Source organism: Gorilla gorilla, chromosome 12, assembly GCF_029281585.2.
Source record: "Gorilla gorilla gorilla isolate KB3781 chromosome 12, NHGRI_mGorGor1-v2.1_pri, whole genome shotgun sequence".
Lineage (NCBI taxonomy): Eukaryota > Metazoa > Chordata > Mammalia > Primates > Hominidae > Gorilla > Gorilla gorilla.
The window spans coordinates 66,806,189-66,822,653 of NC_073236.2; the positions used below are offsets into that span (position 1 = coordinate 66,806,189).

General features: G+C 55.5%; 1 protein-coding gene across 10 annotated transcripts in view; it reads left to right on the forward strand.

Moving 5' to 3' along the window:
• SFXN5 (sideroflexin 5) overlaps window positions 1-16,465 on the forward strand; it is a 130,300-nt gene extending 113,835 nt beyond the window's left edge. For 9 of the 10 annotated variants that reach the window (XM_004029416.5, XM_019020922.4, XM_019020925.4 and 6 more), the window contains one exon: window positions 13,414-16,465. In XM_004029416.5, coding sequence (XP_004029465.1) covers window positions 13,414-13,491 — 78 coding nt within the window. In that variant the 3' untranslated portion in view covers window positions 13,492-16,465. Of the gene's footprint in view, window positions 1-1,408; window positions 10,648-13,413 lie in introns of those variants that run through there. The other variant, XM_019020933.4, reaches the window with a different exon arrangement.

Here is a 16,465-nt window from a genome sequence, read left to right on the forward strand (position 1 = left end):
CAGGGCAAAGAAAATACTGATGCAGAATCAGAGACCCTCCCAGTTAGAAGGATTTTCAAGGTCATCCAGTTTACCTTGCTACTGACTTTGCTGGGGAAATGGTGGCCCAGAAAAGCCATGGGACCAGCCCAAGGTTGCAGAAGTCAGGTGCTGATAGGAGAGGAAACACCAGAGGTCCACACTCCAAGTCCAGGCCCCTAGTAAGTGCTATACCTGATCGTTTCCTGTGGCTGAGTTTCTCTCCCTAGTCAACCACCTTACCTACCTTGGGACAGCGAAGAGAAGAGGGAGCTGGGGGCTGCACTGTGGTGGGTGGTAGGAAACGGTCTAGAAGAGCTGTAGGTCTTTGGCAGGTGTTCCTCTGGGGCATATAATGGGGAGATGGCTACCATTCACCCACCCAGGCCTCCAGCTCTGGCTGCAAAGCAGTGATGGAAAGTGAGCCACCCTGGTCTCACAGATGCTGCAGGTCAAAGCCCAGGCTCCCCTCTCCACACATGCCTACTTCAAATAGACATGGGAGTTAGTTCTTCTGCATATTTAACCAAAGTCCCTCTTATTGCAATCCAAGCCTCTTTCTCTAGATTGGGAAGAAGATAGTCATTGCATGTTAAGTCTTTGTCCTCTGGGAAGGGAGGGTACAGGCATGATTTTCAGAGCTCCCTCCTCAGCTGTGTGGATCCCAACAAGATGCAGGCTAGCCTGGGCATTATGGGGTGTTTTGAGCCCTGTTTGGGACCCGTGGCACCAAAGCCTTCAGCCAACTTGCCGAGAGGGCCTTGTTTCCACATTCACTCTCCCAATTAATTCTCCCTAACAAGGTGCTTCTTCTGCCATACAGGGATCATGTCTCACGTCCCAGAAGCCAGTGGGATTTGCCACAATAAGTCTGGACTTGCTTGGGCTGACCCAGCCTTGCCAAAAGCCACCAAGGTTGTCAACAGAAGTAATCACTGGAACACCAATTAACTAATCAGGGGACTCGGAAGTAGAATTTAGGAACTAGTTCCTAGAATGGCTGGCCTGCAGTGATTGTTGTGGAGTTTCCAACTCACTAACCCCAGAGATTGAGGCAAGGACTTCAATCCTTCAGTTCCTGGGGGAGAGTTTTATCTGCTCTTTTCAAATTAGTAGTTCTGCTTATTAAAATGGTACTGAGGGTCAAACTGCAAATAATAATAATGGCTACCATTTGCCAGATATCTATTGGACCAGGCAGCATGCTGGGAGCTCAGCGTACCTTACTGTATTAAGTCTTCCTAATGCCCCTTAAGTCTAAAACATTGAACATCAAGAGATGATTCCTAGACAGTCAGATGGCTCTAGGGAGAGAGTTTGGCTGGAGATACGGAACCTTCAGTGTATGAGGGGGAGTTGAAGCTGAGAAAGGGGATGTGGTCCACTATAGGAGGAAGAAAAACCATCAAGAAGGGGAAGAAGCAGCCAAGGGCACAGGGAGAACCCAGATGGAGTAACTTCATGGAAGCTGAGGACTTGGGCAATTCAAAGAGGAGGGGCTGTCTCCAGAGTGGGTGAGTGCAGAGAGGACTAGGAGTGAGGAGACTTAGGTGGCATAGCTAGACATGGCAGTCTAGGAGGCAACATGGTAATTCACTTTCTTCTTTGTTCAGATGATTGAGCTCAAAGACGGGGAACTGTGGGAGAATAGCAAAGAAACTGTGAGATGGAGGTTGGGGGGCTTGGAGAGAGGGCAGTGATGGGGAAGGAATGCCCAGAGCCCAAGGCGGGAAGGCATGGCCTCTATGGAGTCCCTGGGTCCAGTGAGTAGAGGGGGCTACCTGGCTGTGGTGGAGAAATGGGGGCCTGGATCCTGAGAATTCTCCAAGGTAGGTACCAATATTCCTTGTTTACCAATGAGGAAACTGAGGCACATTAAGGTTAAGTACGTTGTCCAAGATCCAAAGTTGTTGACGATGGCGCAGGCTTTGTACCCAGGCAGAAGAATTCTGTGACCCTCTCCAGCCCACCCACACCTCACTATAGAAAGAGGAGGCCCACTTCTGGGCTCCAAATTGCTTGCTACTAATTTATCAGCAGGAACATCCCAGTGCCCTCACCCAGCCCTCCTCCCCTCCACAGGAAATCTGTGTTTTCACAGGGACCTTTTGGAATCAGTGTTTATGTCTTTTCCAACCCAGAGCTGAGGAAGGGGCTGGGCAGTGGAGGGGCTAGAGGGAGGCTAAAGGGCCAACAAGTAGGGCAGGGAACCTCCTGTTGTGAGAACTGGGGAACAGGTCCTGGGCTCCCTTCTGGACCCCAGTCCTCTTGCCCATGCAGGGAGTACAGGGTCTGCCCTGGCGGATCTGGTGGATCTGGAAGTTACTGCTGTAGGCCTGCCCCACCAGCCTGTCCCCAAACATGGATGGGCCCATCACACCCAGAATCTGCTCTCTGCCCCATGGAGCCTGGGCACTTTCCCATTTTTCTTGTTACCAGGATGGCCACGTAGGACCCCTGTGGTCTCAGTGAATCTCCCTGCTGGTGGTGGAGACAAAACTCAATAAACAAGAACTGTCAGGTGACAGCACAGGTCATGATGGACCTAAAGCAGAGGCTGTGCGGCAGCTTGCCGGGGCCGCTATAGGTGGGGCTGGTGCTGGGTGCCTCCCTTGTGGTAGGGCCAGATTGTGGTGGCCTTTCTGGCCTTGCCCCCTTTGGTGATTTGGGCTCTGGATTCCAGGCAAATGGGGTCCTCTGTGTCCTCCCCACCGCAACACAGACATACACTGGGGCCTCAGGTTCCCTGAGGGAGATGTGCAGGGTCCAGTGTCCAGGAACACGGGCTTGGCTACCACAAGAGGCTGTATTGGGTGGTGGCAAATGTCCCTCTAACTCTGACAGCCGGTGTTCCCTACCTGGGAGCACTTCCAATCCTGTTTAATGAACCTCATGTCTCTCTGGAGCAAGAAGCAGTACCTTGGCCAAGGCCCCTCCCCACATCCCTGCCTCTGTTTCTGCTTCAATCTTTCTTTGTGCCTCTTTCTCCCTTCCTTGATTCCTCTCAGGCTCTCCCCCACCCCAGTCCCCTCTCTTTTCCTCACTCTTCCCCTGGGAGCTCGGGGGCTGGGGAACGGGGCTGCGCGTACAAGCCGGAGCCATTGTTCAACAATCTGTTTTTGTCTTCATCTTGTTGGCAGGCGGCAGGAGAGGAGCAAAAGGTTAATGAGGCACTGTGCAGCGGGATTACTGCGTGAACGGGCGGGCGGCGGGCGGGCGAGCCAGCCGTGGTGACAGGGAACTAATTAGGAGCAGTTTAACAGGAGGAAAAAGTGAAATCTCCTCTTCACCAACTGTCAATAATTAGCTGATTTGGTGAGGTTGAAATGTGTCCACAGAAGGTGGGGCTTGTCTGTGGATGAGTGAGGTACGGGGAGCAGGGGGCAGCCGGGAGCTCGAACCCATCCCTAGGTGATGTTGGGGTGGAGGGGCCGTCCCGTGGCCCCAAGGCCTGCCCTCTGCCCCTCTGGCTGGCATCCCTCTACCTCAGCTCTCCATATGACCTTGGGTCTTAACCTCAAAGACCTCAGTTTCCCCAGCTGGAAGATGAGGTGTTGGAACTAAGTTTCTTCCTGTAAGAACCAAGTTTCTCCCAGTAAGATTAGGGAAGTGAAAACTCAAGACAGGGCCCTGGTGCGAGACAGTGGACTGAGTGAGTCCACTTGAGTTATTACATGCTGCTCCTCAGGTGCCCGGCCTGCAGCAAGGGTGTGCCCTCTGGGAGCCACCCTCTGGGTCTGGGCATGGCAAGTGGGCAGGGCCTTAGCCTTCCTGGGAACGTGTCTTATGGCCCCTAGACCCTCACTGGCTCCTTTGTCCTCCCTGCAGCTGTGGGGGCTGGGGTGGGGATGAGAGATTGGGCAGTGTGCTTTCTGGCTGGGGCTGCGGGCAGGGGAGAGGGCCCTGGGGCGCCCTTGTAGGGGATGGCGGCTATGAGCGTGTGTCTCTTCCCTGCCTCAGCTGTTGCAGGGGCCCCTGGGGGCAGGAGTGAGGTTCACTGGCCAGGAGGCTTGTTTCCTGTGGGCCTGTTCCCTCCTGGCTGTCTTGTTGGTTTGTTGGCATCTGCCCTCTGCCTTCCCTGAAGCCTCAGCAGAGAACTGACCTCCCCCGGTACCCCCACCACCTGTTCCTGCCCCTTCTAGCTTTTGCCAAGCACCTCAACTAGAAGAAAAGACAGCCTAAGAGTCTCCCAGGGCCAGGGCTTCCTGCTCTGAGCCTCCCATGTCAGCCCTGGGAACTCCCCATGTCCCTCCCTCTCAGCTGAGCCCCTACTCACCTCAGCTCTAGAGGGTTCTGGGGATTAGAAGCCATGTTCTGAGGAAGTCTAAAGCCTTCCCCCCATGTCCTCAGCCCCAGTTATTAGCCTTGTCTCGTCCTGGCCTCAGAGGGTGGCTCTTACAGGCCACACCCGTGTGGTGGATGAGGCAGGAAGGCCAACCTCAGCCACCCCATACTCCTTCCTGCCTCCCCACTTACAGCTTTCAGGGTTAAGAAACAGAGAGGCATACCCTCCCTGTATGGGCAAAAATGTGGGTACCCTCAGTGGGTACCAGAACCTCCACTATCTCTACCCTCTTACCAGCCCTGATGAAAATGGTGGTTTTGATGAATCAGCCTGGCTAAACGGCTGTGAGCCACCAGAAGCAAAGTCCCCCCAGCTTATCTTTCTTTGAGAAAGTATTTGGACCCCCAACCAAGAATGGAGAAGAGCTGGGAATAAGCTGGAATGTGAGTCCACATTCAAGCTGGTCTAGAAATGGCTCCTCCTCCAGGAAGTCCTCCCTGATCTTCCCCACTAACATCTGTCTCACCTCACCTGTGTAGGCTCTGGTGGTGTGTTTTCTGTGTTCCATCTTCCCCCTTAGGACAGTAGACCTTTCTCCCTTCCATGACACAAGGTGTCCCTGTGGCTGAGAACTGGTGCCCTTTATCAACACCTAGTACAGAGCGTGGCTCATCTGGGTTCACCTTAACTTTGTTGGTCCCTGCTTCTCCCACTCTTCCAGGGTTGATGCGAGGCCAGAGACAATGTCTAGGGTACATTGCATCCCTCCTGAGTCTACAGCAGCATTCAGTGTCTCCCAGAGCAGGGGCCTCCTTCCCTCCAGTCTCAAATCCATCTCCAACTTTGCTTGGAGATGTTTGTTTGGGGTTTTTCTCGTTTACTGGTTTAATCAGTCCCTACTGAACTCTAAAGTGGGCTATTTTTGCCGTCAGAAATCTGCTGCCTCCCCGCCCGCTGCTTTCTTGGAGTTTGCCCACAGGACCCCCCAGGAGGGATGGATGGGAATGGCAAAGACGCTCAGAGCCCAGGAACGCCAACGCCACCTGTCATTTTGCCTGTTCCCCACACCCCCACCCCAAACCTGCGCGTGCACACAGGCTCACACACATACACGTGCACGCAAGAACATGTACACATGCCCGGGTGGCAGGCCTCGGCAGGGCTGCCTGACAGCCTTTCCCCCACAGTTCTTCTTTCCAGGACCTTCCAGGACACCTAGCTGAATCCAGGATAGGGAGGGAGAAGGCTTGGTTGTGCAGAGCTTCCATTAAAGGCATTAATACATGCAAAGTGGAACATGCCTGGCCTGCAGCAAGGCTCAGCCCTGTGAGCTGAGTGAGCGGGGCTGGGGCTGAGTGTGGGGACCCTGGGTCCTGTCCTCTTTACACAGCATCACGCAGGTTTTCTAAGCCTCCAAAGGGCCATCCTATCCATTTTGTGATATAATCCTCATCCTGGCACCAGGAGATCTTAGAAAATCTTCGCAGCATACATGTGGGGAAACTGAGGCCTCAAAGCTTAGAAGATAGAGGACAGAGAATGATTCTGAGATTGGTCCACCAGAGGGCACCCAGGAATGGTGCAAAGCTCCAAAATGGTAGGGGGCGGGGTGTGGTCTGAGCACTTGCTGGGAACACATAGCACAGGGGAGCTGGAAAAGTCTAAGACAGGATTCTTGCCCACGAGGCACTTCAGTGTCACTTAACTCAGCTGTTACTGAGGACCTACTGTGCACAAGGCACAGGGATACCAAGCTGCCTGGAGCAGCTCACAGTGGGGTGGGGCAGGGGACTACTGTAGTCACCCCTGTTTAGAGTGCAAATGAGCCTGTGCCTGGGGATGGGATGGAGATAAAAGCATGTGCTGGGGACACAGAGGCAGCAGCAATGGATTTGGTCTAAGAATATCAAGGGAGGCTTCCTGGAGGAGGCAGCCTTAGAGGGTCAGGATATAGCCTGGACTTAGGACTCAAAGCGTATACTTAGAATGTACAGAAAATGGACAGCAGTTGATGGGTGAAGAAGCTGGAAAAAGTCCCAGAAGGCCTGGAGTGTCCAGCTGAGGGTTCTTTCACTGAGAAGGTAGTGGGAGCCCAGAGCCAGCACCAGAGGCCTAACTCAGGGGTCCAGGGGTCTAGGCTTAGGCCTCAACTGCTCCCCAGCCCCAGCCTAATGCCTCTGCTCTCCAAAGACACTCAAGATAGCTCTCCCAAAGGTGGGGCCTGGATATGTGTGTGTTGGAACAGGACACGAGGCTGCCCAGCCCTGGTGAGAAAGGATGGGATGTTGTGCCCAGTGGACAAAGCGGTCCCAGGCCTGGCAGAGGCCTCAGGCACACAGGGTCAGCCAGGTGCCTGCTTGGGCTTTGGGCCCTGCGTCAATGTCGCCACCTTCTGCAGACCCTCAGAAGCCCAGACCTCTGCCCAGGAGCAGGTGATGGCTTTGAGCTATGTCACAGGGTCACACCGAACACCCCCCCCCCCCCAGCCCCATGCCTTTGAAAAGGAGGCAGAAAAGCCATCAGAAGAAAGGCCAGCAGGAGGAAGTTCTTTGTAGTAGGTAAAAGCCCCCAAGAATGGGGCACAGGCAGGGGATCCAGTTTCCTGTTTATGTCTCCGCACCTTAGCTCCAGGTTCAAATATGTAAACTATCTGCTGGCCTGGCTGCAGGTGTGTGTGTGCTCCCAGGCTGTAGAGGCAGAGGTGGCCCCACCAAATGCATTCCTGACTCTAGCCCCCCACCCACAGTGAGGCAGGAGACAGAGACAAATAGCTCAAGGTTAACCCTTCCCACGCCACAAGGGAAGGTGCTTGGCTGTTCTAGCTGGGCCTTAGGGTGCCCGGGAGGCTGGGGAGATGCTGGATAGGATGCTCCATGTCTGGGGATATCTCCTGGAGGGGCAGCAAGGTCTGAGTGGGGTTGGGAGGATGGGGTGGCACTCTGATACGGAGAGGGGCACATCCTGAGGAGGCTGGCTGGGAGCTGGTGTGCAGGTTCTGCCTAGGAGTCAGGGAGCACTAGCAGGGCAGCACTGCTTCCTTCATGGCAGGGCAGGGTGATCCTGGCAGCCCACTTCTGTGGCGGGGGCGACCATCAGCCAGTGCTCCATGGTCCCTGCAGCCCCTGCCCTCCAGGGCTTTGGCTTTCCATCCCAGACACCCCCTCCCTCGGGAGCCCCTGTTGACTGGCTCCTGGGTGCCCGGGGAGGAGCCTACCAGATGGAAGAGATGACAGGCCCATGGATTCCAGCCCGCCCCGAGCTGGCTGCCTGGGCCTGGTCCACCCCTTCTCCCTATGGCCACTCCTTGTCCTCTCTCTTCATCCCCTTATCCCCAGAGAAGGCCCTCAGAGCCAGTTTGTGGTCACAGCCAAGTCCCTGCCCCTCGACCCACTGCCCTGGGGCTCTGGCCTTCTGCGGGGTGGAATTGGTCGGGCAGCAGGAAGAGATGCTCTATTGCCTTTGCTCAGACCTGAGTCACTTTCACTTATCCATGGGTCCAGAGGCCACTGCCAGGCAAGGCCCTGGATGTGGTTCCCTTGGAGAAAACTTGGCCCCACACTTACCTCAGAGAGGTGGTCTTCAAGGGAGATGCTTAGTTTTTGGTGGACAGGGGAGGAAACATCACGTATAGGTGAGCAGGCAACGCAGGGGTTCCTGCCCCAGCCTCCCCTAGCCAAGCCCAGCAGGGAGGACCCCAGTGGTCCCAATACCCATGAGACCTAGAGATGGTGGCCACTGACCCAACACCTGGCCATGGCCAGAGAGCTGGAGGGGTCCTAACAAATGACCAGTTAAGTTGGCCTGGGATAGAGTGAGAGGCTATGAACCAGGATCAGCATGAGGTGGGGGTCGGACAGTGTGGACCCCAGGCAGTCACTGAAATCCAGTTGCCAAGACCAAAGCCTCTCAGCCCTCACTGGGACAACTCTCAGAAAACTCTCTCTGACGCTCATAGCTGCTCAGTGTTTGTGGCACCCTCTGTCATTACGTCCGCTCCTCGGGCTGGTCCCCCAAGGCCACCATCACAGGCTTGTTCCCTCCACTTGCCCTTCAAATGTGCCTGTTCCCCAGGCCTTGGCACCCACCCCTCCATCTGCTTCCCTGGGCGAGCTCCTCCACTCTGAAGGATCTGGCTATGCTCACACATCCCGGGCGCTTTCTCCTGCCCAGAGCTCCAGAGCCCTGGACCCATCTGCTTCCCAGGCCTGTCCACTTGGGGAACCCACTGGCACCCCAGACTCAATGTGGCCACCCTGAGCCTACCACCCCCAATCCTGGCCCATCCCCTGCCATATTCCCTCCGAGAATGGCGTCACCAGCCACCCCAGCTCCTGAGCTAGAATTAGGAGTCATCCAACGCACAGTCATCTTCAACACCTCCCTCTCACCCCCACGTGGAATTGGTCATCAACTCCTGTGGATTTCATCTTCAGGAAGGCTCCTCCTGTCTGCCCCCACTGGCAGCATCATAGGGCAGGACCTGGCACTTCTCTGATTCCCACAGATACTCCCCAGGAGGCCTCCCCACCCCCTCCTTACCCCTCCAGTCCATCCTCCACACCCACCATCCCAAGAGAGACCTTTCTAAGACAGTCTAAGGCCAGGCACGGTGGCTCATGCCTGTAATCCCAACACTTTGGAAGGTGGAGGATCACTTGAGGCCAAGAGTTCAAGATCAGCCTGGACAACATAGCGAGACCCTGTCTCTGTAAAAATTTTTTAAATAATTTAAAAATTAGCCAGGCATGGTGGCATGTGCCTGTAGTCCTAGCTACTCAGGAGGCTGAGGCAAGAGTTTGAGGCTGCAGTGAGCTGCAGTCACACTACTGCACTCCAGCCTGGGTGACAGAGCGAGATCCTATCCCAAGAAAAAAATAAAAACAGAGTCTGGGTTATGGTCCACTCCTGCTCAAAGTCCTTCTGTGGCTCCCTATTGCCCTCAGGTAAAATGCTGACACCTTCATGTAGCCTACAAGATTCTGCCTGTCCCAGCCACACCTCCATTTCCTGCCACATTTCCAAGTCCAACATTGCCCCGCCTCCCGGAAACAGGCCGTGCTAGCCAGCTAATACTTTTTTCTTCACCCAGCAAGCTTGGCCTGCCCTTTCTGATCAAAATCCTCCATTCTCTTCCTGGCTCACCACCTCTGAGAAGTCTTCATTCCTTGTTCCCTTATCAATACATTGGAACTCCCAACCCCTCCCCAGTTGCCATGGCACTCTGCTTGTCTCTCTGGACTCCATCTGCATTCACCAGCCAACTCCTCTCTAGACTTTAAGCTTCTAGAGGGCATGAGTTGGTCTTGTCCCCCTCTGTGTGCCCAGCCTGGGTGTCTGGAGTTGGTGACCATCAACATCTGCTGACAGGAGGGTGGATTGACTTGAGAGAGGAAGCCTAGGATGTCAGCTCTGTCCTGGGGCCCCTGCTCCTGATCCCTCAGCCACCTCCCCCAGGAGCCTTTCCCACTGCCTGCATCTCCCCCTGCTCCTACCTGCTGCCCTCTGTGTGGCGGGGAGCCCATGGGAGACGGGGTGCCAGGAGGAGGAGGCCTCGGTCTCCCCCGGGCCAGCATGCTCTAGGGAGTGGGCACAGTGGGCCGTGGCCCTGGGCTGTGGTCCTGCATGGTGGTGCTGAGCAGCCTCTCTGATTTTAATGTGGGCCTCAGTGCTTCAGTGAAAGCCGGCATGGGAAGTTGCTAATAATGGCACTAAAATAAAATATGCTACATCTGTTATGGGTAGCAGAACAAAATTAGCTGCTCACACCTCTGACATCCAAGATGTCTTAACTTAAAATACTCCTTGGCTTACTTTACATCATTTACTGATTATATTTAAAAGAAATACAATTTTGCAATTACTGTTCTTTCCAGCGTGATATCTATGCATCATTTTCCTTTTATGTTTATATATTTCTCCTTCATTAGTGCAGTCTGAAGGGTGATTAGGATTCTTCAAACATTTTACAGAGGTTAAACGTTGATTAAGATTTAATTATTACTGTAAATAGCTTGGAATGACATATGGTGCAAAAGCCTGACATATGTGCATTTGAATAAATGAAGTGCTATTTCCCAGGATGCCTCAGTAGCTGTTTAACAGCTTTCCCGAAGGGTTATGTTACACCTCATGGTAAGATTGCTGGGATGTTATATTTTGTTGGTTTTTGCAGCTGAAAGCTAAGAACAGTTTTCCAGTTTTTTAAAAACATTGAATATTTTAAATACCTAAATTGTTTTGCACAAATTTTTGCTAATTTGTCTAACTAGGTTAAACATTTTCAAAAGCATTTAGATTTTTAAGCGTGGGCGCTGTGCATTGTGTCAGTGGCAGCGTGGGGACGAGGGGAGCCGGCAGGGTGGAGGGGACTGGGGGTGGCAGGGGTGGGGTGGGAGAAGGTGGTTTGAGAAGAGGGGGTGGCGAAGAGGCCTGGGCCCTCAGCCTGGCTCTCCTCTGTTTGGCCCTCTCGGGTGACCAGACTTGGGTAATGGGGTACCAGCGACTACAGAGGAAGGGTCCTCTCTTCTCCCACTGTGCCCACCAGCTCTAGTCCTCACTACACTCCCTCTTATGGGGACTCCAATGTGCACAGCCCGGACATGACAGAGCTCTCCAAAGGCCAGGCTGGCCTGTACCACCTTCTGCCCACTTCCCAGGGTTGCCACATCTTGACATATGGCGGGTGTCTAGAACCAAGTTCAACCAACCTAAGTTGCAAGAGGCCTGGTGCCTCCTTGACTCTGTCCAGGGCAAATGTCCGGCGGGTACCTTCTCACTGCAGTAGTGTCTTTCTCACCTGCCCCCCTCTAGCTAGGGGCTCAGGCATCCCCACGGGCTCAGTCCCTGGAGATAAAGCCTGACATCGGGGCTGATGTGGTGTCTCCAGGGGAACCCCATCTTCCAGTGCCTATTCTATTCCAGTGCTGTTTTCTTTCTGCCCATGTATTCCACACTGAGGGAGCACCTACTGTGGACCAGCATTGTGCTAGGCTTTGAGGACACAGGGGCGAGCCAGATCCGCGCGTCCGCTGCCTCAGGGAGCTTGTGATCTAATGTGGAGAGGTGGGGTATGAGAAGTTCAGGGAGCTATGGGGGCCACAGAGGTGGCCACGCCCAGCGTGGGGGAGGGAAGGTGTCTAAAGCTGAGACACGAAAGATGATGAGCTGAAGACGGGAGAGCAGAGTAGGGGCAGGAATGGAAGTAGGACGGGGTGTCTCTGGACAACTCAGGCAAAGACTGGAGTGGGGACAGAGTGCAGGGTGTGCGAGGAACCAAAATCAGTCCATGTGCCCTGTGTCTCCAGTCCAAGGAGCAGGGTGGCGCGGGAGTCTGACTTGATCCCTGAGGATCAGGGTGCCATGGAGCCATTTCACAGTGAAGAGAGGCATGGGAAGACTTGCAGTTTAGAAGGCCGGCACTGGCTGTGGTTGGGGACGGACTGGGCTGGATGAGACCTTGTGGGGGAGGGACGGGGAGAGGACGCAAAGAGGCTCCAGAGTCTTTGGGCAGAGCACCACTGGATGGCGGCGTCATTCCCGAGATGGGGAGCTGAGTGGGGCCAGGGGAGAGGGCAGGTTCAGTTCCATTTCAGGTGGGTTGAGTTCAGGCGCCTGTGAGACATCCACAGCAAAGTTCGGCAGGCAGGTGGCTGTGAACCTGAGGCTCCAGGGAGAAACAAGGCTGCAGAAATCTTGTGTGGGGGTAACCCAGGGCATGTGCAGAGAAGAGGGCCCAGCCAGACCAAGCCCCAAGGACCCCGAGGAGCATGCAGTGGGTGTCGTGAAGTGGGGGGTGGCAGTGACCTTGGAGAGAAAGATTTTTCTGGAGTGTGGTGAGAACAGAAGCCAGATTTACTGTGGGTTGAAAAGTCAGTGGGAGGGAAGGAGGTGGACACAGCCAGTGTAGACCAAGTTTTTTAAAGAAACGTGGCTGCTGGGGAGGAGAGAGACCAGGTAGTAGCTGGGCCTGCCTTGGGATGAAGGGGAGGTGTCATCAGAGAAGGTTCCTGTGTGTGGAACACTAACGGGCAAAGGTGGGAGAGAGGGAGGATGACCCAGGAGGGGGCCCCGGAGTGGGCAGGGGAGGTGGAGCCAGGTGGGGTCCTGTCCTGCGAGGGGAGGGATGGCAGCTGTGGGGTGGGAGGAGGGCAGGTGGAAAGCCGTGCATGGACACGGAAGGCAGCGGGTTTGATGATGGGAAGCTGAGGGGTTCGCCTCTGACACCTTCAGCTTTTTCCCTAAATAAGAGGAAGTCTCACCTGCCCAGGATGCGTGGGAGCAGGGGGTGGGGTGGCCAAGGAGAGGAGAGCAGAGCAGGTGTCCAGTGGCCTCTGGAGAGTGGGCGAGGGAGCTGACCTGGCTATGGGGGCAGGGGTGGGGTGGTTGTCTGCAGTGGTTGGGGGTCCAGCCAAAGTCAAGGACAGGGAATTTTGAGGGTCTCCATTACATGGTCAGGTTCAAGTAGGAGTGAGGTGCATGGCGGGGTTCTCCGAAGCAGGGCTTCTGCCAGCAGCGTGGGAGGGACCCTTGGGCTAGGGAGTAGCTGAAGGGATGGCCCCTGGAGTCCGGACTGCAGGGGAAGATGTAAAGACTGAGTGGTGGGAGTGTGGAGTGTGGGCGCTTAGGTCTAGGGGACTGGAAACAGAGAAGCAGGAGTGAGTGGGGTGCTGGAAGGACAGGCGACTGAGGAGCCCAGGAGGGTGGGGTTTGGATGGAAGGAGTTGAGGTGGAGCAGCCCTGGGTGGTCATCAGGTCCAGGGAATGGCCCTGGGCAGGGCTGTGGTGGGTCTGCAGTGCGGTGGACATGGTTCTTGGGGGTGAGGGAGATGCAGAACTCAGAGGCCAGTGTGTAGGATGTCCACCCACGTGGACACACCATCAGAAGAAAGAGACCCGGTCTGGGCTGGAAGGGATGCTGTGAGCCCCGTGGCGGGAGGGCGGTGGAGAAGGAAGATGTGTCACTAGGTAGGGCATGTGAGCCCTGGCTGGGGTGGACACGGGGGTGCAGGGGGCAGAGCTCTGGGGCCCAGGGTGGTCCTCACTGCAGCTCCCAGCCCCACTATTTGCCCCTTCCCACTCCCCCACTTTTCCTCTCTGTTCTCTCTCCACAGATTGAAACAACCCAATTAGAGCCGGAGATAGCCCAGGCCACGAGCAGCCGGACAGTGGTGTACAACAAGGGGCTGTGAGTGTGGTCAGCGGCCTGGGGACGGAGCACTGTGCAGCCGGGGAGCTGAGGGGCAGGGCCGTAGACTCACGGCTGCACCTGCAGGGAGCAGCACGCCAACCCCAGCAGTCCTGGGCCCCCTGGGAGAGTGCTCAACCTACAGTGGAGGGAGACTGACCCATTCACATTTTAACATAGGCAAGAGGAGTTCTAACACATTTCGTACAAAAAAATAATCAAGTGCATTTCTGGGCCTTATGTGGGGTTGTCAAAACTCCACTCAGCACAATTATGTGTGAAGCTGAAAAATTGTAGAGTGCCCATGGGGTAGAAGTAGAATCCTTTTATACTTTGGTTCCTTTTTTATTTTTATTTTTTATCAGAATCAAATCTGAGCCTTAGTTTCAGCTGACCAGAAGTGGCAGGAGGACAGGTGGAGGCGAGCCAGATTAGGCCTGGAGTTGGGCTGGTTTGGTGGCCAGGCTGGTAAATTTAGGATATTACAATGGCCAGCCCAGATGGCTCCCTGGGCTGGCATGGGGAGGGGAGAGAAGGTGGTCTGCACCCCACAGGATGAACTAACCATGACTAGGGCCCTCAGGAAGTGGCCCAGGGAATCAGGGAGCACTGGAGGCCTCTGCAAGATTCTGTGGGCAGCTGGCTCTGAATGTAGCCAGCCCACATCCATTCCAGAGCTGCAGAACCAGTCCCTCTGAGTGAAGCCCAGTGACCCTGGAGCTAGGGTCCCCCTTCGTGGAGCTCTAACTGATTCAGGGCCCCTGAAGTGACCCCAGCTCCAGGCAGGAAACCCCGAGAAGGAATGGTGCTTGGCAGGAACCATGGACCTGCACTTGGCCTCTTCGAGAAGATCCTCCTTCCAGGCCCCAGTCTGGATGCTGGGTTCTGGGGCTGAGAGTGGGGCAAGACTGGGCTGGCTGCCTTCTGCGGAGCTTCTCCAGCCACCAAGGCTGCCTGCCCCATCCCATCCCTTTCTAAGCAGGAAGGTCTCATGCCTGAGAATGCTTAGGCCAGCTCCTTAGACGCCTATCAGAGAAGCAGCATCAACCTAGGAGCAGTGGGCCCTGGCTCTGGCACTAAATGGCAGTGAGATGTCGGACAAATTCATTCCCTTCTCTCAGCCTCCACTCCCTGTCTGAAACCAGAAGACTGGATCAAGGGGTTCCCACTGGTTCCTCCAGCAAGACCTCGTCTTTGCCTGTCCTGCTCAGATGCTGGTCATCCTGGGCATGTCCGCAGTGTGGACTCTGGACTGGGAAGGGGGCAGGCCCCTTTGGACCTGCAGTTGGCCTCAGCAGAAGGCCTTGCCTTCTGTATGTGACTCCATATCCCAGGAGCAGTTGACCTTTGCCAAACACTTTACAGTTCTGGAGGAGGAGGTAACATAGATGCCTGGGCCTGATGGTGGGGCCATACCCATGTGTTGCCTCTCACTCTGGCAGCCTCAGAGGCCCCTTGCCGCTGGCTCCCATCTCCCTCCCATTTGCAGACCAGGAAGGAAGAGCAAGCTGTACAAAGGGAAGCAGAGCCTGGGGTGGGTGTGAGCAGGGTGACCCCTCATCTGAAAGGCCCAAACCAGGGGGAAGCACCAGCCTCAGTGCAGCCCCCTCCTGACCCCACCTAGAATGGAAGCTTCCACCTGCAGCCCCAGGCCTCCGTCCCCCGGGGTCTCCACCTCAGGGGAGACTTAGGCCAGAGGTGAACATTCATGTGTAGGAAGAGGCCGCTGCAGGGTGGCATCTTAGGGCAGGGGAAGTGTGCTGAGGTGGGTCTTCCATGGGCATGGCCGTTGCCTCTCTGCCAGCCGCTGGTGCCCACCAGCTGGCTCTGCAGCACATTGCCCTGAGGGGCCTGCCACTCTCCTGAGGAGCAGCCCACCTGCTGCCCGTGAGGAGGGGGAGAAGGGTTAGACAAGCCTGGAGGACAAAACAGCGGGAGTGTGGGGGTGCCATGGTGTTGGAGGGGCAGGCCTTTTTGAGCCAATCCCACCATAATGTGAATATGCCAGTGACTGCTGCGCTGTGCTGGTCTCTAGGCCTGAACTAGGTGCTGGCATGTCTGGGTCCTCTTTTGAAAAGCTCACTTCAAGCTCACCCTGCTCCTACCTATCATAGGGTCTTATTCTTGTGCACTTTATCTTGGGACCAAAACTGCCTACCCACCCCCTCCCGCCCTCCCCCTGCCAGAGGCCTGGTGCCCTGGCCCAGCCTGTGGCCTCAGCATCTCATAACTCATTTGCTTTGTCTCCCGGATGACTTCCATCATGCTTCCAAATGCAGCTTCAGGTGAGCCAAGGGGTCTGCTCCTGTGGCGGTGCAGTGGCAAAGGATCCAGACAGCCTAGGGTGAGGGTGACAGAGGGACAGTGGGCTATGCCACTAGGCCCTGGTCTGGCTTTGGAAAGACCTGTGAGAGGGAACCTTCACCCACCACCCATGCCCCACTCTGCTGAGGCCAGAGGAAGGGAGGCCTGAGGGGCAGATTGGTTCATGCCTGGGGTGGAGGCTAAGCCTGGACACACAGTCAGGGCGGGGCTGGCCAGCTGTGCCAGAACACAACCCACGCCTGCAATGGTTCTGCATCCCTGGTGTCCCTGCCTGGCCCTCCTCTGGTCACTTCAAACATTCCCTCAGGCTTGGGGATGCCCTTCTTCCATTTCCAGACCGCAGTGTGAGGGTGCAGGGACCAAGATGTCAAGCTGGCCGTGGAGTCAAGCTGGCCGACGGACCCCTTTCACCTGGTTATGAGCCGACTTCTTTCGTGTTCTGGCCTCTGGCCTGGGAGAAGGGCAGGAGCCTAGAGGTGGACAGACCCAGGGTGGTCTTCAAGCCTGGCCCAGTGAGAGTGAGGCCCCCGCACGCAAGCCTCAGCCACTCCCAGGGGCCTTTGCAGTGTCTTTTTAACCTCAGAAAATTTCTCAATCTATGTGATTTGCATAATACTAATGAGCTTTGGGCAATAAATACGGGATTTAAAGCA